Source organism: Somniosus microcephalus, chromosome 14 (genome assembly GCF_052327205.1).
Source record: "Somniosus microcephalus isolate GS21.2 chromosome 14, FLI_Smic_1.0, whole genome shotgun sequence".
NCBI classification, from domain to species: domain Eukaryota; kingdom Metazoa; phylum Chordata; class Chondrichthyes; order Squaliformes; family Somniosidae; genus Somniosus; species Somniosus microcephalus.
The window spans coordinates 94,871,342-94,898,208 of record NC_141000.1 but is presented as its reverse complement, the minus strand read 5'-3'; the positions used below and the strand labels follow the sequence as shown (position 1 = coordinate 94,898,208).

The following is a 26,867-nucleotide window of genomic DNA, read 5'->3' as shown; positions in this document are numbered from 1 at the left end:
TGCCCAATTTAAATAAATGTACTTGACTGCATTCATTCAGATTTCAGTCTCTCTCTGATCTCTCAGTTTTTCTGTATAGTTTTAATTATCACAATAGGAAAAGAAAAGCATACCTTGGGCCAAGGGATAACCTTGGGTAGATCTAGCAAATCAAAGGCTGCTTTCTGGACAATAGAAGGGTTTAGTATCCTTATTTGACTATTCTTATAAATAAGCTCTGTAGGTGTCCTTTTCCAGAAACCCCGCATGGACTGTAATAAAATCAAAAAGTAGGTTGCAGACTTGAAAAATGCATGATAATTACATTTAAATCCGTAGTATCCAGTTTTCTTGCCATTCATCTTATTAAGTGGCATGGTCAATCTTTCTGTATCCAGTGGACTCTAACATCTATAGCTGGGGTCAGATTCATTTATTCTTTTTCAAACCCCATTTTCAGCAATTGACCTCCAACATAGGTTCAGAAGAGTACCTCATACTGCACGCCATCACCAAATTTCCATATTTTCACCAAAGTTGCTAAATTGTGATTTAACAGCAATGAACTTCTGCCCGTGGAACCATAACCTGTAAGTAGCCAACGGCGGTCAGTGAGCAACGGGGTGACGGGCAAGTGGGAAAGGATACGAGCAGCAGAGTTTTGGATCAGCTGACGCTTATGGAGGGTGGGAAGGCGGCCAAGAGAATGTTGGAATAGTCAAGGCTGGAGGTGACAAAGGCACGGATGCAGGTTCCAGCAGCAGATGGGTGTTGTTATAGGGTTGGAACTAGACGTTTTTTATGATGGAGAGGATATGGAGTCGAAGTGCATAGAGTTTTACAGCGCAGAAAGAGGCCCTTCGGCCCATCGTGTCTGCGCCGTCCATCAATCCCTGTCCAGTCTAATCCCATTTTCCAGCATTTGGTCCATAGCCTTGTATGCAATGGCATTTCAAGTGCCCATCCAAATGCTTCTTGAATGTTGTGAGGGTTCCTGCCTCTACCACCCTTTCAGGCAGTGAGTTCCAGCTTCCAACCACCCTCTGGGTGAAAAAGTTCCTCCTCAAATCCCCTCTAAATCTCCTGCCCCTTACCCTGAATCTATGCCCCCTTGTTATTGACCCCCCACTAAGGGGAAAAGTTCCTCTTTATCTACCCTATCTATGCCCCTCATCATTTTGTACACCTCAATCAGGTCCCCCCTCAGCCTCCTTTGCTCCAAGGAAAACAACCCCAGCCTGTTGAGTCTTTCTTCATAGCTGAGGCCCTCCATCCCAGGTAACATCCTGGTGAATCTCCTCTGCACCCTCTCCAAAGCAATCACATCCTTCCTATAGTGAGGCGACCAGAACTGCACACAGTACTCCAGCTGTGGCCTCACCAGTGTTTTGTACAGCTCCATCATAACCTCCCTGCTCTTATATTCTATGCCTCTGCTAATGAAGGCAAGTATCCCATATGCCTTTTTAACCACCTTATCTACCTGTTCCGCTGCCTTCAGGGATCTATGTACATGTACACCAAGGTCCCTCTGACCCTCTGTACTTCCTAGGGTCCTACCACTCATTGTGTATTCCCTTGCCTTATTTGTCCGTCCAAAATGCATCACCTCGCACTTTTCCGGGTTAAATTCCATTTGCCACTTTTCCGCCCATCTGACCAACCCGTTAATATCGTCCTGTAGCCTGAGGCTTTCCTCCTCGCAATTTACCACCCCACCAATTTTCGTGTCATCCACGAATTTACTGATCATACCCTCGGGATCAAGTAGGACACAAAGGTTGTGAACAGTTTGGTTCAGTCTGAAACAGTGGCCAGGGAGGAGGATGGAATCAGTGGCGAGGGAACAGAGTTTGTGGCGGGGGCTCAAGACAATGGCTTTGATTTTCCCAATAATTAATTGGAGGAAATTGCTGCTCATCCAGGACTGCATGTCAACACAGAGGCAGTGGATGGGTCGAGACAGGTGGTGGAGAGGTAGGGCTGGGTGTCATCAGTATACACTCAGAACCTGACACCATGTCTTTGGATGATGTCAAAGGGATGCATGTAGAGGAGGAAGGCCATCCTTGCAGGACTCCAGGTGTAAAGCTAAGGAACGGGAAAAGAAGCCATTGCTGAAGATGCTCTGGCTACAATTCGATAGGCATGAGTGGAACCAAGCGAGGGCAGTCCAACTGAGCTGGACAATATAGGAGGTGTTGCAGGAGGTTGGTGCGGTCAACTGTGTCAGAGGCTGCAGAGAGGGCGAGAAAGATGGGAAGGTATAGTGCACCATATTCACAAAATATATTAGTGTCTTTGATTAGGGCCATTTCAGTATTGCGACGGGGTAGAAAATTGGGAGTTACGGGAGAAATGGGCACGGATATTGGAGGCAACAATAATGTTCAAGGACTTGAGAGGAAAGGGAGGCTAGAGAGGAGATGGTAGTTTACAAGCACAGAGGGGTCAAGGGTGGGTTTTTGGAGGGGGGGGGGGCAGGGAGTGTGATGATGGCAGTTTTGAAAGGGAGGGTGACAGAGGAGAGAGAACCAATTTACAATGTCAGCTAGCATTGGGGCCAGGAAGGGAAGATGGGTGGTCAGCAGCTTAGTGGCAATGGTGTCATGGATTTTTAATAAAGGAAAGACGATTGCCTCAAGAGGATTCTGCTTCTGGATGCATATCACAGCCTTCAGATCTCACTATTGTACTCAATGTGAATGAGTAAAGGAAATCAGAGATGACAATTCTTTAGAAATTCAAGATGACAATTTTTGTTTTTTTTAAATGAACAATTTCAGCAAACTCACCACTCTCCTCTTTAAGAGCACCTCCTTTAACCATCGTAAGTCTACTGACTTAAAGGGAACAAAAACCAATGTCGTGTCAGCATCATACTGGCTGTGGTCGGAAAAAACAGATTCTGGGTAACAGAACCTAAACGTTGTTTTATTCCCAACATCATCTTCGTACCCAATCACAGGGCCACTATTTAATCTTAAAGGAATTAGAAAGGTAAATTAAAAACAGTATCACAACCTATTCAAGGAACATTCCTTCCACCTCCCAACTAAAAGCCTTCCCATTCTTATGGCCTGAAAATAAACTGAAGTTTTGTTCAACGAGAACCACTGGTACTGTGGCACCAGTGTGTGTGGTGCACAATTTTTAGTAAAAATCCTCAACCTGAACAATCCCAGTGGCACACACCATCAGAAGTGTACATTCTTGCAAATTTCTTGCTTAAAAGTCAGTTCAAATCTCACTTCTCTACAAAAGGTAAATAATGTGCCATTTATGAATGCATCTTGTCTGTCAGAGTGGTTAACAGCTTTCAGATCGCCATCTTGTGTGACCGCACATGACTACAATCTTTAAGGTCAATGGTTGACAATAAGTTATGAAAAGCTTTCAGTCAGCTCATTCATGTATCCTCCAGTCTGTGCTCTCAGCGCAAGTCGAATGGCATGCTCACATCTACATCATGTGCACTTATCAGCATATTACGCACTTAGCTAACTTATCCCCTCAATCTTCTGTACTCTAGTGAAAACAATTTCAGCTCTGCAAATCTTTCCTCATAATTTAGTGCTTTAATCACTTGTTGCTATTCTTTTAACCCAACAATAACTTACATTTATATAACACCTTTAACATAGTAAAACTTCCCAAGGTGCTTCACAAGAGTGTTATCCAAAACAAAATTTGACACCGAGCCATATAAGTAGATGTTAGGGCAGATGACCAAAAGCTTGGTCAAAGAGGCAGGTTTTAAGGAGCGTCTTAAAGGAGGAAAGAGAGGTGAAGAGCTTTAGGGAGGGAATTCCAGAGCTTAGGACCTAACCAGCTGAAGGCACGGCCGCCAATGATGGAGCGATTAAAATTGGGGATGTTCAAGAACCTACTCCAAAACAGCTGTGCCTTTGTCATGGTGATGACTTTTTATCATTTTATTTGCTTTCCTGCAAGGAAGCAGTTCTTCAAATTAGTGTAGCTAATGGAAATAAAAACTTTCAGTGTGTGGAAGAGGATTCGGCCCACAGAATTCTAGATCAGCTGAAACTTGTGTAAGGTGGAAGTGGGAAGCTGGCAAGGGCACCATTTGAGAAATCAATCCTCTAGGTGGTGGAAACATGAATTAGCATTTCAGTCTGCTACCACCAAAGACCCCAGAACTATTGCACTACAGGTAGACTATCCTTTATCCGAAAACCTCGGGACCAGCCGTGTTTCGGTTTTCGGAAAATTTCGGAAGGTATTTTATAAGACTGGGAAATTTGTCGGGGGTGGGGGTCGGCGGGGGGGTCGGGGTCGGTGGTCAGGGTTGTGCGCACGACTTACGCTGAACGAAAACACTTTCGGTTTTCAGAGGATTTCGGTTTTCGGAAGTGCGGATAAAGGATACACTATCCCTTATCCGAAAGGGTGGGGGTCGGCGGGGGGGTCGAAAAGAATATCGGACAGGCCGCTGCAGCTATCGGACAGGCCGCTGTATTGTTGGGTTCACTCTCCCGGTATACCTCCTTCACACTGCCCGGCTCGGCCTGCAATCTCCTACCCAGGAGGGAACTCAGTGACCCTCTGCCCTGCTCAGCGTAAGTCGTGCGCCACTCTGGTCATGTCGTGCGCACGACTTACGCTGAACGAAAAAACCTTCGGTTTTTAGAGGGTTTCGGTTTTCGGAAGTTCGGATAAAGGGTAGTCTACCTGTACTCTAACTGTCTTGTATCAAGTCCTGAATGAGTCATTTTTTCCCCCCGCTTCAGCACAGACAAAAGCAAAGACCCTCTCTTCCTGTCTGGAGTATTACTTCGAAGCTCTAACCACCCCTTGCTCCACCAGCAAAGTCACTATGGCCCTGCATTCTATTCTCAAACCACTTCATTGAACGGCCTTTCTCCCAGTCTTTAAAAGTTCCCACGAACACATACTCTGTGCCTAACTCCCCAAAACTCAGACTGGTCAATCTGGTGGAGCACAATCGTGATGTTCTGCTCAACTTGTAGCCGAGTTTTTATTTTAAGTCTCACACCTGCTTTATTGCCAAGATCTCCATCTCCACTTCGGGACACTGCTCACTTACATCCTACCTCTTCCAATCTTGATACCAAAACGTTAATCTGTTTTCATCACCAATGATTGATTTCTCAAATGATGTCTTTGCAAGCCTCCCCAGCTCCACCTTTCACAAACTTCAGCAAATCCAGAACTCTGTGCCCCAAGACCCCTTCCACGCCTTCAACAGACATCCTGCTCAAACTCCACAGGTCCCCAATGCCTCAGGGAATCAACTTGAAGATCCTTTCCTTATTTTCAAATCCTTTTACAGCCTTTCTGCACTCAGTGATCTTCTCCAGCCATATGCTCCAGAACATACTTCAGAATGTTTTTCGAAGTCTGGATTACTGCTTTAACAATCCATCTGCTGCACCATTGGAGTTGCTATAGCCCAACACTAACGAGTTCTCTTCTCAAACCATTTCGCTTAGCTACCCTCACTGCCTTTAAAAGCCTCCCAAAAAACCTCCCTCTTTGACCATGCCTTTGGTCTCCCCTTTAATGCCTCCTTCTATGCCCGTGTCCACTTCTCCTCCTTGTAAAGCACTCAGACATTCTTGTACTGTATAAAGAATGCTACATAAATGTAAGTTGTTGTTAATTTGCAAATGCCCTTTAAAACTGATCTGTTCCATTAACAACCAGATGGGTCATGAAAAAGACAACTGTGTAGAAAACTGAAGCGAGGGACTCAATTTTCAAAATGTCATCAAAAACATGTGGTTCAATTGTACTGTACCATTACACAAATCTGCAAAGATATGGTTCTCCGGATCACTGAGAGCAAACAAGAACCGTCACATTTTTACAGACATATTGTACATCAGCGAAAGGACAATAATTGAAATGCTGCAAGTGAATGTCATTCCCAAATACCACCAGGAATAGGTGCAACGGATTAACAAAGCTATAAACTGCTGTTTGAAAATATGCTAGAACCAATTTATGGGGGTCGGGGAGAAGGGGAATTGCAGCAATTGCTAAGTATTAGAAAACTATTACAACATCTAGTAACATGATTTGCTGTGTCTTTAAATGATAAATGTTCTCAAGAAGCTCAAGAAGAAAATGCTCTGGTGCAAGTTATTCCAGGCAACTTGTTTTGTGTAACAAGGTTGAGCAAAAAATATACCTGATAACAACATCATAGGAGTCAATTTTTTTCCCTAATGTCTTGTTTCGAAGTATTCCTCCATTGCCAACAACAATGCAATTCAGACAAGATATGCTATTAAAACAGAAAAAGAGACAAGCATCAAAAACTTTATTTATTTTCCAAGGCCAGTATCATAAATAAATACCAATCCTGATTTTTAACTCACTATTCTATATACTTCAGTATGTACAAAAGTATTTTCTTTTGCCTTTCATCTTTTGGCATCCCAATATAACAACCAAGCATCTAGATGGGAGCTACTTTCTAATGTAGCTTATTTTGGACATTCATGAGTCTTTTCCCACTAGCCTATCCACCCTGGACACTCCCAAGTTTCTTCCCACTACAGCCGACCCACCTATGACACTTCCCAGCCTCTTCCCACTACAGGTTATCCTTCCAGTATGAACCCAAGCTTCTTCTCATTATAGTCTATCCATTCTGGACACTCCCAAACCTCTGCCCAACGCAGCCCATCAGCCTTGGATGCTGCCATGACTGAAACAAGTTTTGCCTGATTATTTTTGTTGTAGTCCATATGGGGCAATTGGAATCCAGCAAAAATATAAGAGATATATATCTACTAGATATTAAGGCATCTGTACTCTACTTCGAAGACCTGAGGGAACCCTGAATGGAGGCCCTTTTCCCATATTCACCTCCTCCTCTTAACCACTTTTTCTTAAAAGGATAGTGTCCCAAGTGATTTTTACCAATTGGAAAATGGTTCCTAGTTGTACCTGAAGGCAGAATGAATAAGGAATACATTTCTGGTTGTCCTGGGTTAGATTTCCTCTCATCAAAAAGGTATTTTATTCACCTTTCTTTGTTTAGGGCTCTATCCCAAGTACCATCCCTGTTCAAATAGGTAGGTGATCCACTCCCAGGCCTCTGCCAATAGGACTCTCGGGAAGGAATTTTCATCTTCAGGTGTAAAACAATTCTAATTTGATTTCCCTGGTTTAAGACCTGTCTAAATCCCAAGTGCTAATAGCACTCAATTTTTCAGTTTAACCTCATTTGTCTAATCATTCACATCTCATTGTGATGCCGCCGGGAGTCTTAGAAACAACCACCATTGGAAAGTTGCACCTCCAACAACAACTGGCAAAAAGAGGTTTGCTACCTTTCTCTGCAGATGTTGGGTTGCTGGTGCAGGTGTGGGTAGGAGAGTGCAGAGCACCTCTAGGGTAGCTTGACCTGTCTGGCATCCTTCTATTGGTCCCACTTACCACCGAACATGTGGCTCGAAGGATTCCTGATGGCAAACCCCTCTGTTGCCAATAAAAGCAGCTCAGGACAAAACAAATAAATAGCAGCAAATGGCATAAAGGTGCACAATAGCCAGCTGGAGCAAAAAAAAAAGGCAAGAACAAGAGGGTCTGTACAAGGCCTAATGCACTTATCTCTAAAGTGTGGGTGCCTTTTAAATGCCCTCCCTCCTACAGGTCTGTCTGAGGTTGTGTTCCCGTCAGGTGTCATTAGGCATACTGGAGACTTGACATTCAGCACGCCTGTGGAAAATGATGAATAGCCTTGCCTGCTCCCTTTTGTACACCATAATGAAGCTCACACCTACTTCAGGCAGGAGCTTCAAACACCCAGCCAGGTGCAACCAGGAGATCGGGCAAAGCCTTAAACCAGCAAGCATCCATGGTACTGATTTCTGACGGATTTTCAAACCGCTACCATACTGTTAGCATCCCAAATTGGAGTACAGGAAACTTTGGTTTATCCGGAGGTTAACTGTCCGGAATGCTCGAGCCACCGGCAAAAATCAGGAGCCGTTTAGTTAGGTTTTTTTTCTTTTCGTTGCTTTTTTTTCCCCCACCAGTCAGGCTCTGCAAGGTCTCGCTGAAGCTGTTGCTAAGCTACAGAGACGTTTGCAAGGTACGGCCGACTGTTTAGAAGCAACAGGGTTTGTTGCCAGATACGGAGCTCAAAATCTCCGTATGTTTCAACATTAGCGCTAGTTTGTCCGGCAGTTTTGATGGGACGGCAACAGCTCGGTCCCGTATAGCACAAAGTTTCCTGTATTGCTAAAACAAAAATTAGCCGCTCAGTCTTATTTTCCCCACTGTAAGGGGAACTCCCTGGCCCTTACCCTGCTTTCCCACGTTGTCATGGCGGAGATTAGGAAATGTAAATGTGTGCCCACATTACATGAGTTGGGGCTGGAATGTACTACATGACCTGAAATTAAATTATCTGTTTTATCATAAATCTACTTTTTTTAAAAGTGAGTTCACCCACTTCTTCAGTTTATTTGGAAGATCACAGCTCTTCAAATTACTAAGGACTGCTTGGAAATATCTTTCTGGAAAACAAATGAAAGAATAATACATTTTAAAATTTATATGAAGTATTTATCCTCTCAAAGTAGTGCCTCAGGTTACCCCAGAGGTCACAGTACAACCTCGCACAACGTATGCCACAAAAAGAAAGTAAAATACAATTGTACAAAGATCCAACACAAACATGAAGGAGAGGAGGAAACACATCTAGAAATACACCAAAATAGTCAGACGAAAGGTCATTGAACTGAAATGTTATCCCTATATTTCTCCCTGCACCAATGCTTCCTGACATGCTGAGCGTTTCCAACAATTTTTGTTTTTTTTCTCCACATTTTCAGCATCTGCATTATTTTGCTAGTATTGACAACTTGTGGGAGTGACCCTGCTGGTTGCTGAAGAATTGGTACTTGACCACCAAAGGAAAAGTCCAAAGTAGTCACTTGGCTACTACTGTACATCCTCATGTTTAGCACATGATGGTTAACTGAGTGTTGTAAGATTTTTACAAAACTTTTCATATTTCAACAAGCTCACTGCTCTAACCTATATGGTACTATATAAATAATTCTCTCTTTGGCACTGTGTAACAAACAGAATGCTTACTATTATACTATTTCACTAGATCATTGGTTCCAAATCCTATTGCACTCTTAGTCCAAACATAATAGTGGCACATCACCTTTACTACAAGTCTTGCTTATATCCATCTCTATAGTATAATAGTGAGAAGTCAGATAGATGGGGCTGATCTATCAAAAAGGGATAGGCTTGTTGGGCCAAATGGTCTTCCTGTCCCTAAAATGCATTATGTACTTTAATTATCCCAGAGGTTTCCACCATAGCCAGCCTCTTTCAGAATCTTAATAGTACTTATATTCCCAAATTTGTCCATGTGGCCTTTCCTAGTCCCAGAGAACCATCAATGCCCTGCCCCAGTCAGAAAGATAGCTTTAATGTTTGAAGTATTGCTTTTTCCCTTTGAATTACTGATAGATATTTGATAGAGACAGGGGACTATACATTGCCCCAAGAAAATATGTATACCTGAGCTCAATGTGCCAAATGGCAGAATTTCGGGTACGGTCATCATGTTAGCAGGCCATCTTTTATGGCCGATGTCTGAGGAACACAAGAATGGGTTCTTGCGTTTCGATTCACTGAAAGACAAAAGGGGAAAAAAAGACGGAGTAGGAAGAATCAAACATTAAAATCTTATTAGTGTTCTATTTGTACCCTCTTTCAGGTAGCGTGAAAACAAAAAGAAATACAATGTGCTCAAGATCGAGACACCAACAGAGCTCCTCTAACTTCAGTGTGGCTTGGTGCAAGACCAATAGTATGCACAGATACACCGGGCAAATCAAGAATTTAGCAGGAGAATTATCATTCTGTATTGACGTCAAAATTTAAAAAAAAAACACATCTGGAGACAGCACTACAGGTGACTAAATGAAATCTGGACTACATTAAAGTTTCCAACTTCAACACCAATCCCAATGACTCAATGAGTAAATGTAAATACAAAGATTCAAGCATGTTGTATTAAAAGGAATGTAGCCCCATGGATAGAAAGCAAAAGGGTTAAGAGTAAATGGACGTGTTTCAGTTTGGCAGGATGTCGGCATCCCAAGGATCTATGCTGGGACTCTTTTTCCTTAAATTTCCATTTATTATAAATGATTTGGACATATGCACAAGAGGAATGATATCAAAGCCTGCTAATACCAAATTAGACATTGGTTAGGGCACAATTGGAATCTTACACACAGTTCTGAGACACCCCATTATAGGAAGAGTACTGTGAAGATTCACTTGAATTATACAAAAAATTCATAATTAAGAAGCAATGTTCAAAAAATTGAGTTTTTAAACGAACAGAGGATAAATAGTGAAAGTTTGTTTTCATTTGTTGTCAAATTGGTACCAAGTGGTATAGATTCAGGATTATCACGGGAAGAATTAAAGGGGACATTTAGGGTAAACAGTGGAAACCTGATAATCCAACAGAGGCAGAGACTATAACATCATTTAAAAAGGGAACTGGAGAAGTTTTAGAAAGGAAAGAACATAAAAAAGATAAAGGGAAAGTACGTGGAAATAGGATTCGAGTGGATGCTCCAGCTGTTGAGCTAACACTGGCTTCTTTCCATCTGCTGCGTTTTAGCAAAGGGAGACAAAGTGAATTAACAGAAGTAGAATCATTGTGATTAAAGCCCTTCTAAGCATCACAATCACAAAACAAAGGGACAAATATAGGTGCAGATATTCCTGTCTGCAAAAATATTGATGGAAATTGGTGAGCTTCCCCATGGCTCTGATTTAATGAATTGTTCAGTGTGGCATTGAGCCATACAGAAAGGTCTTGGGTGGTTTCCTTGTTTATGCGGTTAGGATATCTGGGAGAATATACAATATTCTGGTCGAGGAAAACATCAGCCGGGTGATGCGCTATCAATTACTCATAAAAGACTGAGAGTTAAGAGAGTAACTAAAGGCTTTTATTAACAAAAGAATGAAGGTCTGCCTCGAGTGGTCGACCGGTCCAGAAATACAAAGGGCTGGGGAGCAGTCACCTTTATACTAGGACTTGTGGGAGGAGTCAGCCGAGGCATGTCCAGGCATGTACACAGTGGAATACAAACAGTGGTTTACCACACCGGGTTCACATTCTTGATCGCTATGCGGCAATTCCTGCTGGTTGAGGAAAGGATAATGTGATACTCCACTCATTGTCCAGGCCCACGTGAAGACTGGATGCTTGACAATGTGCCAGAAGGCCTCCACTACTGCCCACAGATCTATAATCTCACCATCAGCCAACACCTCAACAAAGAAGAAAACAAAGGGAAAAATGGATCCTAGTAGTTGAAATGTTATGAAGCCACAACTACATTTTGCCAAAATTCCTCTTCCGACACCACGTGTAACAAGCTGATGCAGGCCCAGAATCCAGTGGTCAATAAGACACATAGACCAGATCTTAAAACAAGTGAGATTTAAAATCACTCATGTGGTGTATTTACTTGCAGCGATGAACAAGACAGTGAAAGGTATTACTTTCCAGCCTACCTCTATCCTCCTCATACAATAGCAAAATACTGCGGACGCTGGAAATCTGAAATAACAGAAAATGCTGGAAATACTCAGCAGGCCAGACAGCATCCGTGGAGAGAGAAACAGAGTTAACGTTTCAGGTCTGGGACCCTTCATCAGAACTGGAAAAAGCTGGAAATGCATCAGATATTAAGCAGGTGCAGAGATAGGGGGGGGGGGGGGGGCGCAGTAGGAATTGAAAGAACATACTGTGAAAATGTTGCAAATGGGAATGGCAAAAATCATACAGCATGAAAAATGGGGGCAGGGATTATTATCTGAAATTGTTGAACTCGATGTTGGGTCCGGAAGGCTGTAAAGTGCCTAATCGAAAGTTGAGGTGCTGTTCCTCGAGCTTACGTTGAGCTTCATTGGAACAATGTAATAGGCCGAGGACAGAGAGATCAGAGTGGGAGTGAAGTGGAGAATTAAAGCGACAGGCGACCTGAAGCTCAGGGTCACCCTTATGGACTGAACGGAGGTGTTCCGCAAAGCGGTCGCCCAATCTGCGTTTGGTCTCCCCAATATAGAGGAGACCACATCGTGAGCAGCAAATACAGTATATTAAATTGCAAGTACAAGTAAATTGCTGTTTCACCTGGAAGGGGTGTTTGGGGTCCTGGACAGTGGGAAGGGAGGAGGTAAAAGGGCAGGTGTTGTATCTCCTGCGCTTGCACGGGAAGGTGCCAGGTGAAGGAGAAGGGCTGTTAGGGGTGATTGAGGAGTGGACCAGGGTGTCGCGGAGGGAGCGGTCCCTTCGGAATGCTGAAAGGGGAGGTGAGGGGAAGATGTGTTTGGTGGTGGGATCAAGTTGGAGGCGGTGGAAATGGTGGAGGATGATCTGTTGAATGTGGAGGCTGGTGGGGTGAAAGGTGAGGACAAGGGGAACCGTATCATGGTTCTGGGAGGGAGGGGAAGGGGTGAGAGCAGAAGTGCGGGAAATGGAATGGACACGGTCAAGGGCCATGTCAATCACAGTAGAGGGGAATCCTCGGTTGAGGGAAAAGGAAGACATGTCGGAAGCATTGGTATGGAAGGTGGCATAGTCAGAACAGATGTGGCGGAGATGGAGAAACTGGGAGAATGGAATAGAGTCCTTACAGGAAGCGGGGTGGGAGGAAGTGTAGTCCAGGTAGCTGTGGGAGTCGGTGGGCTAGTAGTGGATGTTTGTCGAAAGCCGATCGCCAGAAATGGAGACGGAGAAGTCAAGGAAGGGAAGGGAAGAGTCGGAGATGGACCATGTAAAGGTGAGGGAAGGGTGGAAATTGGAAGTAAAGTGAATGAACTTATCTAGTTCAGGGCGAGAGCAGGAAATGGCACCGATACAGTCATCGATGTACCAGAAAAAGAGGTGAAGGAGGGGACCTGACTAGGACTGGAACAAAGAGTGTTCCACATAGCCCATGAACAGGCAGGCATAGCTAGGGCCCATTCGGGTTCCCATAGCAACACCTTTAATTTGGAGGAAGTGAGTGGAGTCAGAGGAGAAGTTGTTCAATGCCCTCTTCCGCCTGGCTGAACTTGTTCTCACATTGAGTTCTCACCCCCAAGGTGTCTTTGTTCATGCACCCCCTTTAGAATTGTACCCTTTAGTTTATGTTGCCGCTCCTCATTCTTCTTACCAAAATGTATCACTTCACACTTTTCTGGGTTAAATTTCATCTGCCACGTGTCCACCCATTTCACTAGCCTGTCTATGTCTTCTTGAAGTCTGTCACTATCCTCCCAAGTTTTGTGTCATCTGCAAATTTTGAAATTGTGCCCTGTACACCCAAGTCCAAGTCATTAATATATAATCAAGAAAAGCAGTGGTCCTAGTACCGACCCCTGGGGAACACCACTGTGTAACTTCCTCCAGTCTAAAAAACAACCGTTCACCACTACTCTCTGTTTCCTGTCACTTAGCCAATTTCGTATCCATGCTGCCACTATCCCGTTTATTCCATGGGCTTCAACTTTGCTGGCAAGCCTATTATGTGGCACTTTATTAAACGCCTTTTGGAAGTCCATATACACCACATCACCCTCATTAACCCTCTCGGTTACCTCATCAAAAAACTCAATCAAGTTAGTTAGCGATGGGCTATTCTTTTCCTCCCATTCCTCTCTAATAAGAGAGAAGCTCATGGTGTTGTCTCCGATAGAGAATCTCGGCAGGTGAAAACCCCGTGGCGGCCTGGGGAACTTCTCAAATTGCAAACATCAAGTACAGTAACAAGGCATTGCAGTTCTTGCCATCCCTGTCTGATGCTTCAAAGATATATTGAAACGCCCTACCAACCCATCGGTCTGGGGATGATATACCGAGGTTCGTAGAGCCTTGATCTTTAACAACGCAAATCGGTCTCTCATTGGTTTGGATATAAACGGAGTGCCCTGATCTGTCAGAATCACTTTTGTAATTCCTACCCTGGAAAATACCCGTGCCAATTCATTGGCAAGGTTTTTGATGCCATGTTCCATAAGGGAATAGCCTTGGAGTACCTGGTTGCATAATCAACTATAACTAGAATATACTGCTGTCCATTGGCAGACCTTTCCAAAGGCCCCACCAGGTCCACAGCAATTAAGATTTTTGAATATTAAGGGAATCAAGGCATATGGGGATAGTGGAGATGATCTTACTGAATGGAGGAGCAGGCTCGAAGGGTCAAATGGCCTACTCCTGCTCCTATTTCTTATGTTCTTAATTTGTTCGAAAGGTGCATCAATTATGGGGGATGGGGGGACTAACGGAGCATGGAGACGAGGCTTAGGTCCTGCCAACTGACATTCTGGACAGGAATTACAATATATAGTATCCTGGCCAAAAAAATAATCACAAGATTTTTTTCTACCCAGAGATGTCCACCTAACAAGTGCTTATGTGCCAGATTTAATACCCGCCATCAAAAGGGTTTTGTTCTATCTCTACCCCATGCTCACTGATCACCCTGTACAACAAATCAGTCTCAATTATATAGTCAGGCTTTTTATTTTACCGTCTACTGGGTATCCATTAACCAATACCACTTTGGTTTTCACATTCTGAAAAGCCGGGTCATTAGCCTGTTCCCGTTTAAAATCTGTCATACTCATGGGAAACTCCTCTAGGGAGTCTTCCCTTATCTGAAGGTGGTCCTTTGGGGACCTTCTCCCACTGCGTCTGACGGTGGGAGGGGTCTTGAGTTGATTACCTACTAAAAAAGTTGAAAATTTGGAGCCATCACCTCACTAGTGTCCATGTACGACACAGGCTCTTCTGGACCTCATTTTTAACAAGGGTTTCAAATGCTGAAAGATCTTTTCCCAGGATCACTGGTTGAAGGAGGCCTGGAACTACCCCTGCAGTAATCACCTGACTTTCCTATCATATTCTAAAGTCACTGTAGTAGTGAGGTAATACTGCACTCTCTAACCTCCTCCAGCCCAACAAACTTTCAAGATCTCTGCGCTCCTCCAATTCTGCCATTATGCGCATCTCCAATTTTAATCGCTCCACCGTTGGTGGCCGTGCTTTCAGCTGCCTTGGCCCCAAGTTCTGGAATTCCCTACCCTAAACCTCTCAACATCTCTCTCCTCCATTAAGATGCTCCTTAAAACCTACCTTTTTGACCAAGCTTTTGGTCACCTATCCTGATATCTCATTCTGTGGCTTGGTATCAAAAGTTTTATTGACAACGGTCTTGCTAAGCACTTGGGGCGTTTTGCTACATTAAAAGCACTATATAAATGCGCGTTGTTGCTGCAATATGCCCTAACCCATCACACCATAAAAGTCAATTTACAACATCTTTGATAACAAAGTTAAAAATGTTATGTCCCGGGGGAAATAGGACTGACTGGATTGCTCTACAGAGAGCCGGCACGGACTCGATGGGCTGAATTGGTCTCCTTCTGTGCCTTTATGACTATGTTCTTGTTACACTCCCCTTCCCCCATAGTTTTACCAGGTTCTCACTGTTTTTTGGGGTTAGGAGGATGCCATAGGTACTGGAGGGGACACCTCCTCGATCACAAGCCAGTTCCTCCACCACCAGATGTCGCGCTACTATGGCCACAAACTCCTGGGTGTCTGCCGGCTCGCCTTGTCCAACCCATCTCCTGACGTTCGGGGGTAGAGCTCAGATGAAACGGTCCATGACAACCAGCTCCATGATCTTTGCCAGGTTATTCATCTCAGGCTGCAACCATTGCCGGGCCAGACGTATCAGGTCATACACCTGTGATCTTGGAGGTTTCCCCACCTCAGGCCCAGGCTTGATACTACTGAGCTCTCACCATTGGGGTTGCTCCAGTACAGGCTAATATTTCCTCCTTCAGCGTCTGGTAATCAGCTGCATCCATCGGTTCCAAGTCAAACTTTGCCTTTTGAGCATCTCCTACCAGAAATGGGCAGGGTACATGGCTCCATTATTCTTTTGGTCACACTTCTCACTCTTCACAATATTCCAAGGCCAGAAGGTAACAGCGTTATCCGGAATCATCTTCTGTAATGTCAAGCTAGGCTGCAGGTCTGTCATCCTGGATCCTCCCGGCACCAGTCTCTGCATCAAATGCTGGATCTCGCCCTCAGTTCATTCCGCTAGTCATCATGATCCGATTTGTTTCTTGTTGGGGTTCCAGAATCTTGTTAACCTGCTCCTGTTGTGTCAGTGTGACCTGCATAAATGTTTTCATTATTTCCTCCATGATGGTAGGTCTTGGCCTTTCTCAGAGTGCCAAAATTCCTCTTCTGACACCACGTGCAACAGGCTGATGTAGGCCCAGGACCCAGTGGTCAATTAGACACACAGACTAGATCTTAAAACAAGGTTTATTCACTCATGGTGGTGTCTTTACTTGCAGCGATGAACAAGGCAGTGATAGGCATTACTTTCTAGCCTACCTCTATCTCTCAGTTCCTTTCTGACCTGAACCATTTCCTTGCCTTTTATTCTTACAGGTTGGGAGTCGTTCCTGATTAAAGGTAATTAAGGTCAATGATTTCTTAACGCTATACCATCTTTTATATAATTTCTTAAAGTTGTATCCCTATCTCGGATACAGAGCTCTCAACATCCTATGACTTACATATCGTCCTTACCAAACTGTTACATCTGGAAATAAACAATGGGTTGAATACCTTAAGCAATAAAGAACACAAAGTAGTAGGAGAACTCCTTTCAACTCATACCATCATTTCAAATCACTATTTAGATCCTTCGCAAGCTACTTTTCATCTCTCTCCTGCCGATACCAAGTCCATTTCCCTCAACTGAGCTCAAAATCTGTCCATTTCCTTTGAGCATTTCCACCAAATTAGCATTCACTGCACTAAGTAGCATTATGCTCTGATTTAAAAAATAACTGAAACAGTTACTCCTTAGAAAACATTTATATTCCTTAATGCTCAACTATTTAAAAAACTAGTTTTTCTCTCAGACTAATTAAATGACTTACATTGTAAGGTCATCTTCAGTCTTCTTCACTCCAGCAAACTGCGGAAGTGTCAAGCTGCTACTGTGAAAACCACTAGGGAATAAGGTATCGCGACATCAGTGACTTGGCCATATGACGCTCCCTTCCTGCCCCATCCACAAAAGCAGCCTGCTTTAAGCTGATGATATTTTAGTTATTAGGTAGCCAGCCAACATTCAGCTACCTATGTATTGGTAGGTCTCCCAGGGCTTTGCTTGCAAGGACAGAAGCACTACACCATGTAATGTAGAAAGTATTATTGTATTACTAAAGTGAATCAGTGTTCCTTTAAGGCCAGTATGACTAATTATTGTTAAGTAAATGTAGCCTCAGGCCAATCAGAGTTCAATTGCCATTTGACGATGGAACGTTTCAGATTGGGAAATGCTTATGAATTCTGGGCCAGGGTTAGAAACAACCAGGCATTCTGGGGTTTTTTTAATTTAAAAATTGCTTTACTTCGAAACAGTGTAACTATACTGGTAAATACATAGGTAGGTAAGATGATCACGAGTGGAAACAAATTAAAGATATTCAGAAAAGGAATTAAAGGCAAGGTTAAAATTTAAAACAAACCAAGCATGCTGGAAACACTTAGCAAGTCATCAGCATCTGTGCATTAGATGCTTTAATGGGCTAGAAATAGGACAATTCGGGGACCAGTCCCATGCCCAGAGGACACCTAAAAGACGTCAGACCCGATATCGGGTTGGACTATTTTTCAGGCATCCCCGGTGGCTACCTAAATCTGGCGTTAGGCCCCTCATTTACATGTGTAAGCGGCCTAATGCCTGTTTTGAGCCCTTTTGGCAAAATGTGATATGCAGAACGGTGCACGAACCGGAACTGCTCAGTTTGGGGTTCTTAAGCGATTGCTAGGTGACCATCAAAATATACATTAAAAAAAATTAAGTAAAATGGGATTCAATAAAAAAGGGATCACTGGAAACTACAGAAAAGCATAAAGCAACTCTCCTCTCTATGCCAACGACAAGATCATCTGAAGCCAAGCTTGTCCGCGCTTGCTAATACAGCTAGAGTTGCCAACTCTGGTTTGACATATTCCTGGAGATTTGATCATGTGACATTTGATCACAGGATCCAAAAGGCAATTGATAAAGTGCCACATAATAGGCTTACCAGCAAAGTTGAAGCCCATGGAATAAAAAGGGTGTGTGTTCTGGAGTTATTACATGCAGATAGCACCCTCTAGTGGTAGTTAGTGTATAGCAGTGTTAGTATACTGCAATAGGTCATGTGACCTTGTTCCTGTTTTAACCTGGAAGTAGTGTTCCAGGAAGAACCTGGCAGAGTTATGGAGAATCCCTCATGTGAGATTTTCAATCCGGTTCCATCGCTTCTCATACGTTAGGCAGGACGCAATGTCTGTGAATATCTTTGTTTGTTAACATGATAGCAACTTTGTCAGTGTAGTATTTGACAATACTTTGTTTATAAGAAGTTATTAGTTGTTAGCTACAGAAGTTTAGCTCAAGTGCTATTTAGTTATACAATTAGTCTATTCTATTGTTATAAATATGTTTATATCTTATGTAACATCTAATGTATAGTACTCAGTTCTATGTACAAAACATACTTTGTCTTTGTTTACAGTTTCACAAATTTGTTCAAGTAAAGCTTCAAAACAGCAAACCCGCTTGTCGAGGAATTATTTGAATGAGTGTTTAGCTGGCTGGATAACTAGATAGGAGCACGTCTAGCGAGACCAGTACAGACAGTGACAGCATGGATACGAAATTGGCTAAGTGACAGGAAACAGAGTAGTGGTGAATGGTTGCTTTTCGGAATGGAGGTACAGGAAACATTTTTTTATCCGGCACGGACGGGACCGATGTGGTGCCGGTTCATCAAACATTCCGGATAACCGAAAGCTATAGTAAAAGATACGGAGCTCTCACAAACCCTGTTGCTCAACAGCGTCAGAACAATGGCCACAAGTTCCAAGCATCTCTGTAGCTTAGCAACAGCTGCAGCCACACCCTTGCACAGCAACAAATGGAGGAAGGCAAGTAATAAAAATTACCTGAACCTACTCCTGAATTTTGCCGGTTAACCGAGATTTCTGGCTATTTAGGTGCCGGTAAATCGAAAGTTTCCTGTATATGTGGTGTTCGCCAGGGGTTGGAGGAACGAGGAGAGGCAATATAAACTAAAGGTACAATCCTAAAGTGGGTGCATGAACAGAGAGACCTAGGGGTATATGTGCACAAATCATTGAAGGTGGCAGGGCAGGTTGAGAAAGCAGTTAAAAAAGCATACAGGATATTGGGCTTCATAAATAGAGGCAGAGTACAAAAGGAAGTTACGATGAACCTTTATAAAACATTGGTTCGACCTCAACTGGAGTATTGTGTCCAATTCTGGGCACCGCACTTTAGGAAGGATGTGAAGGCCATGGAGAGGGTACAGAAAAGATTTACGAGAATGATTCCAGGGATGAGGGACTTCAGTTATGTGGATAGACTAGAGAAGTTGGGGTTGTTCTAAGAGTAGAGAAGGTGGAGAGGAGATTTGATGGAGGTGTTCAAAGGGGTCTAGACAGAGTAAAGAGAGAGAAACTGTTCCCATTGGCAGAAGGGTCAAGAGCCAGGGGACACAGATTCAAGGGCCGCGATTTTGCCAGCCCTCAGAGGGCAGGTTTAGAGGCGGGTCAGGAGTGAACATCTAAATGACTGACGACAGGCTGCAAACCCGCCGCCATCCCGCCTCCACGCAACTTTACAAACTGTCGGGTCCGCGAGTCCCAATCAGACCTGACACCAAGCGGCGGGAGAGGCACTTAAGGCAGTTAACAGCTTGTTAACTGCCTAGGTAATCTGATTTTAAGAGACTCTTCCCATTTTATTACATTTTCAGCATGTTGTACGTCGTGCGACAAGCACGCCAGCTGATTGTGCCGAGTTCAGCAACTCGCTGAATTCTTGACAGCTGCACCTGCAGCATAAAAGCGGACCTGCAACATGGCTGACTTTCAGATGCCAGAACTTTGTGTTTTGAGGTTTTGGCACACATTTTGCAGGTCTATTGAGCTTGTAAGTGTTTAACCTGAGATCCATATGCACTATGACCTCCTTGGAAAACGCTCTCCCCACATTGACTGAGCGCTAATAACATCTATTCCTCAACTGAGTTATATACCAGCGGAATGGGAACCATTTATACCCTCTCATCCTGGCCCTCAGAATCGGAGGAAGAGCAGCCGCGGTAGCAGCAGAACCGGGCACAACAGCAGCACCAACAAAAGGAGCACCAACCTTCTCCTCAGCCACCTGATGGCTGGTGCACACTGCAAGGCTCCTCCAGATCTGTCGAGGCATCGGAAGCGCATTTTGAGCAAGCCGATGGTTTGCTCGATGGTGCTTCTGGTGGATATGTGACTCACATTGTAACGCTCCTCAGCTTCGTTTGATGGCCTCCTCATCGGTGTCATAAGCCACTTTTTCAGGGCATAGCCCTCGTCGACAAGAAGCCATCCGGAAAGTTGGGTTAGTGGATGGGAGAGCCGAGGCACAGTAGACTGCCGCAGGATGAAGGAGTCAAGGCAACTGCTAGGGTACTTTGCGCAAACATGCATGATGATCTTCCTGTGGTTACATATCAGCTGGACATTCAGGGAGTAGAATCCCTTGCGGTTGACAAATATAGCTGGGTTGTGATAGGGGGCCCTAATGGCTACATGTGTGCAGTCTATGACGCCCTGCACCATTGGCAAGCCTGCTATATTGGCAAAGCCAACCGTACGCAGTCACACTTGGGCCATCCGTGGAGAAGTGGATGTAATTGTGCGCCTTTGCAAAGAGGGCATCGGTGACCTGCGTGATGCAGGTGTGTGTGGCCGACTGAGAGATGCCGCTGATGTCTGCAGTTAATCCCTGGAAGGAGCCTGAAGCAGTTGAGTGCAGTGGTGACTTTGACAGCCACTGGTAAGGAGTGTCCACCCGCTCCTCTGGGCTCCAGGTGTTGGTGCAGCATTGCGCAGATGTCAGGACTACGTCTCACGAAAGTCTCAGCCTCCTTTGGCACTGCTGCTCACTCATGCTGAGGAAGCTGATCCTCTTGCCTGTAAACCCTGTGTTGGGGGTATCTCCTGCGGCGAGGTGCAGCCCTGCGCTGACGCTCTCCGCCTTGTGCAGCATCAGGTGAGTGAGGAGGAGGTTGGCGTTCCTGGTGCTGCTGTTGTGGCGCTGCCGTGGCTGCTCTTCCTCGGAATCTGACGACCAGGATGAGAGGATATAAATGGTTCCCATTCCGTTGCTATAGATTTCAGTTAAGGCAAGAAGCTTGCAAGCACACAGTTGAAGTGGCCTGAAATTATTCCAATCAGGTCACACTGCAGATGGCTGTCAGCTTGAACAGTCACAAGGTCAATAGATATGCAAAATCTTATCCCAAACCTCCAACAACAAAGTTGTTGCATTTGAATATCAGCCATGTTACAGGAGCGCTTTTAAAGTGCTACACCAATGACTCCAAATCATGTCCTCCAGCAACTCGTCTTCTTGCAGCTGGCCTGTTTCTGACAAGACGGAAAACAGGAGACAGAAGCACAAAAATGGGAAACCACTATAAAAATAGGATTAGCACCTGTCCCACCAGTCGGGTCAGTTTGGGAGCAGCTGACCAGGCACTCACAAAAATCAGGTGGGGGCGGGATGGCAGTCTGAAGCCATTTTGTCGCTGCCGGCCTGCCTCCAAACCCGCCTCCTCAGGCCTTTTAAAATCGAGCCCATTAACTCTGTTTCTCTCTCCACAGATGCTGCCTGACCTGCTGAGTGTTTCCAGTATTTTCTGTTGTTATTTCAGATTTCCAGTATCCGCAGTATTTTGCTACTGAATCGATAAAAGTAACTGCTAGCTAAAGTTTTTGTACAATTTTAGGTCTTTTTAAAATACACAGCAAGTTATAAAAATAATAAATAAAACCAAAACCAGACCTAATTTAATTCACCGACTCCCACACCCCACCACTGAAGCCCATGGGAGCCTCAGTCCTCAGGGTGCAGCACCAAATCTGCCCGACTCCTGGAATAAGACACATTATACCACAGCGCACAGCACCGGCCAACATGAACTTTCCCTCCCCCAGTTTGGCTTGTTCTCTCTCCCTTCCTCCCCAGTTTGAGTTCTCTCTCTCCCATCCCTCTCCAGTTTGTGATTCTTCCCCCCACCCCCCAGTTTGTGATTCTCTCCCTCTCAGGACTCAGTTTCCAGCAGATTTTCCTTGGCTCCGATGCCATCATCCTCACAACCGGCAATGAAGCGGTGCGTTCTGGGAGAGCAAAAAGGATTTGTTTGCAAGCCCAAAAGCTCATACAAGGACGGTTTCTCCCGAGTCAGCAGCTGCAGTGCTCGAGAGACCAATCACCCATTCCAGTAGACTGCGGCCCAATGGTTGGGAACCCTACGTACAGCTTACTTCTGGAAAAACTAGCTTTTTTATTATTTAGAAACCAATGTGAAGGGCCAAGGCCCATTGTACAGGGCTAACACCAAATTTGAAAGAAGCAAGGCAAGACGAGAATCAAGATGTATTGGTTAGGTGACACCAAGCCTGAAGATAGTAAAAGGAAAGAAATACTGAGGGCGGCAAAACTCCATTTTGGATCTTGGAAGGAATTTTTTTTTTAAAAAAGCAAATGAGCACTTAGCATCATAAAAACCAGAAAGATCCTGTTTTTTTTTTTGGGGGGTGGGGGGGGGGGGGGGGGGGGAAAGAGGGGCAAGAGCTAAGGAAGGGATCAGCTATCAGATAACAAGCTTTGTCTTCTGTCCTGTCTAGGTGTTTAAGCAATGGGTTAGAGAAGCCTCCCAGATAGAAGAGCAGTATTCAAGTCTTGAGTCAAAAAGTTGGGCTTTGCAAAGAGTTAAGAATTGTTGATGGAAAAATAAGTGTAAGGCATGAAAAAGAAAACCAAGCTTCTTGGAGATAGCTTCAGTATTGCAGTAGATGCAAGAGTCCCATTTGTGATTGATCCTGAACCAGAGCCAGAAGGCCAAGAGGGCTTACCATTACAAATGCAAAGTACTGCGGATGCTGGAAATCTGAAATAAAAACAGAAAATGCTGGAAATACTCAGCAGGTCAGACAGCATCTGTGGGGAAGAGAAACAGAGTTAACGTTTAGGTGAATGACCCTTCGTCAGAACAAGGGCTTACCCATTGGTTCGGTTGATATGGCAGCATCACAAAAACCTGCCATCCGAGGATTGATGGGGAGCTGTTACTTCATCGTCTGACAGACTATGGAATCTAACCTGACTGGTGTTGGAACAAACAATTCAAGAGAGATAATATGGCATTCCCTTAGGTGCCAACATCAGAGACTTATGCTTCACTAAGTTCCTGCTAGTTTGAGCTTTTTCCTAACACTTGCTAGATAGCAATTTACATAAGCAGATTATGTATCAATTTCTCAACCCAGGTGTGGTGTTGTTCCATTCTACCAATCTCTGAAACAAAACAAATGAACTTGTGTCTTTATTTACTGCTGTGTAAAGGCTAGTGTGCCCAGGTTTACCAATTAATCCCTACCATGGTAAACTGTGGGATGCACGCCATGCTCTCCTAATCACATAAATTAGTCAGCAAAGCTCAAACAGCACAAAACTTAATAGAACGAGAATCAATCCACAAGGGGGTTAATATACTTTTTAGAACCATGCTTCTTACAGTATTTGACAAGCAGCAGCACCTTAAAATAGAACAGTTAGGTTTGTCGCTTTTCTAGATCGTTAAGATGAAATAGCATGTAGGTGATGTGAATTCAGATGCTTTTGCCAGAAGCTAAAACCAGCAGCCAGTGCTTGTGATTAATACCATGAGGGTTCGTTAATATTCCAACCACTATGTTTGAAGTAAACAGAGACAAACGAGTGCAAGATTTTATCAGTGTTACAGCTGGGAAACCAGGTATTAATTGTTTGGACACTGCAGCTTCCTCCATATATTCCTCACCAGACTGGGTTTCACGTCTTATAATGGATGTTCCTATTGGCCCAGAAAATCAGACAGAATACCAATGTCTAAGTCACTGCTAGCATCCATACCCAATACTTACTTTGAATTCCCATAGGTTTGAGCCCAACTAATAGCTTTAAGTGGAACTTTGCCAAATGCCTTTTGGAAGTCCAGCTGCAATACATCATCATGAGGCTTACCACAATCCATCTGGGATGTCACTTCCTCAAAAGAAGTCAAGGAAGAAGTGAGATCTCAAGTAAGTGCGGTATGCCTTACATATTGTAGCCAAGTTACCCACTACCATCCACTCCAATGGCACTAAAGTTCCACAACCCTCCTTAGCATGATGAGAGTAGCACAGGTATTTGTCAAAAGTGCTAACCAATGGTCTGGTTAGCTATTGCAAGGGGGTTGGAGTACAAGAGAAAGGAAGTCTTACTACAATTGTACAGGGCTTTGGCGAGACCATGCCTGGAGTACTGTGCACAGTTTTGGTCTCCTTATCTGAGAAAGGACGTACATGCCTTAGAGGCGGTGCAACGAAGGTTCACTAGATTGATCCCTGGGATGAGAGGGTTGTCCTGTGAGGAGAGATTGAGTAGATTGTGTCTATACTCTCTGGAGTTTAGAAGAATGAGAGGTGATCTCATTGAAACATACAAGATTCTGAGGGGGATTGACAGGGTAGATGCCGAGAGGTTGTTTTCCCTGGCTGGAGAATCTGGAACTAGGGGGCATAGTCTCAGGATAAGGGGTCGGCCATTTAAGTCGGAGATGAGGTGGAATTTCTTCACTCAGAGGGCTGTGAATCTTTGGAATTCTCTGCCCAAAGGGCTGTGGATGCTGAGTCGTCGAGTATATTCAAGGCTTAGATAGATTTTTGGACTCTAGGGGTATCAAGGGATATGGGGATCGGATGGGAAAGTGGAGTTGAGGTCGAAGATCAGCCATGACCTTATGGAATGGCAGAGCAGACTCGAAGGGCCGTATGGCCTACTCCTGCTCCTAATTCTTATGTTCTTATGTCTGGACAGGGACAGGTGAAGCAGGTGGAGCACAAATCGATACTGTGTACTAAAGAATAGCATCAGCACCAAACCATTAAGCATACACTAGAAAATAATTCTTAAAAAAGCATGTGGGGGAAAAAGAAAGAAAGCACAACACAAGTTCAACACAAGAATGATGCTTAGAGTCATAGATTTATACAGCACAGAAAGAGGCCCTTCGGCCCATTGTGTCCGCGCCAGCCATCAAGCCCTATCTATTCTAATCACATTTTCCAGCACTTGGTCCGTAGCCTTGTGTGCTATGGCGTTTCAAGTGCTCATCTAAATGCTTCTTGAATGTTGCGAGGGTTCCCGTGTGAAGGAATAAGCAATATAACCTATTCAGAAAAATACACCATTCTATGAAAGAATTCTGGCCTCATTAAAACATGACAAACTGGGTCTGGAAATCTAGAAACCTAACGATGAAAAAGCTGTGATAGCATTCTGGCTATTGGGATAAGATAGTTGTTGACACTGAATCAATAACCTTATTGAAACAGAAGGTTAAAGGCTCCGGACAGTCTGAACCTTTGGGAACAAGACAATAGTTCACCCTGTACAAGGTGTTCTAATTTACACCTCGTAAAGAAGCACATAAAAAGTAACAAACATCTGCCTTCGTAAAAATGATACCAAGTAAAGCGCACCTGCTGTTACACCGTTTTTTTATGATAAACTTCGAACACCTAGTGGAGAGACATGGTTCTGTAGTGCTATCAGCTGAGGTGACAGGGGTCAGCAGAAAAATGACTAGAGATAATTAGCTTACATCAGCAGAAAACCTTAAAGGAAATACCACTAGAAAAGGGTATAAATATTGAACTCTCAAATGGGATAGTAGACTCACTCAAAGGGGCAAAGCGATTCTCGGCTTCAGAGCCAGCTCTGTAAGTCTCCAACTCTTTGTACCTCGGGGATCAAAGGTACTGTATTTGATTTTGGTGGATATCCTGTAGAAAACTAAGAACTATAAAACTGTAGCGAAGTTAAGATTTAAGAGTAGGTTCTCTGATAGAATTGTAAGCTTTCTCTTTTTAGAACTGTTAATGTTGCGATTGACTCACCAACTGTAAATTATAAGTCGGTTCTTTAATAAATCTATATATTTTTTAGAATTGTCTCACATAATACTTCTGTATCAAACTTGCGAACTCAATCTCTGTACACTCTTTGGTGAGGAGTTGCAGAATTCTGGGGGAGTTTTCCGGACCCTCATAATATCTGGAACATTACAGTCTAGCTAAACTTATTAAAAGTGCTATCTGGAGGACGGTAACATTTTCAGGTTGTTCCTTTCCTTTAGGGAGAGATAGTCCAGACCGTTAGACCCAATTGAGCGTCTTTAGGATTCGGCTACCTCAAACGTTAGTTGAAAGTGAACGCCTGAGCAATACGCCTGATCCGGGGTAGCCCTAAAGGGGCTAGGACTAGTAATTATCCCTTCACCTCTACCACCAATGAGTTCCAGATTCCAGCCACCCTCTGGGTGAAAAAGTTTTTCCTCAAATCCCCTCTAAACCTCCTGCCCCTTACCTTGAAACTATGCCCCCTGGTTATTGACCCCTCTACTAAGGGGAAAAGTTCCTTTCTATCTACCCTGTCTATGCCCCTCATAATTTTGTACACCTCAATCACGTCCCCCCTCAGCCTTCTCTGCTAACCCCAGCCTGTCCAGTCTCTCTTCATAGCTGAAGTGCTCCAACCCAGGTAACATCCTGCTGAATCTCCTCGGCACCCTCTCCAATGCAATCACATCCTTCCTATATATGTAGTGTGGCGACCAGAACTGCACACCATATTCCAGCTGTGGCCTAACCAGCGTTTTGT

General features: G+C 44.1%; 1 protein-coding gene across 1 annotated transcript in view; it reads right to left on the bottom strand.

Moving 5' to 3' along the window:
• The window catches only part of LOC147107721 (type 2 lactosamine alpha-2,3-sialyltransferase-like), a 126,213-nt gene that overhangs the window by 12,700 nt on the left and 86,646 nt on the right, over positions 1-26,867 (bottom strand). Inside the window, exons 6-10 of the mRNA XM_086006987.1 lie at positions 9,520-9,632; positions 8,432-8,495; positions 6,155-6,250; positions 2,775-2,961; positions 114-251 (exon numbers count right to left, since the gene is read on the bottom strand). Coding sequence (XP_085863113.1) covers positions 114-251; positions 2,775-2,961; positions 6,155-6,250; positions 8,432-8,495; positions 9,520-9,632 — 598 coding nt within the window. The remainder of the gene's footprint in view (positions 1-113; positions 252-2,774; positions 2,962-6,154; positions 6,251-8,431; positions 8,496-9,519; positions 9,633-26,867) is intronic.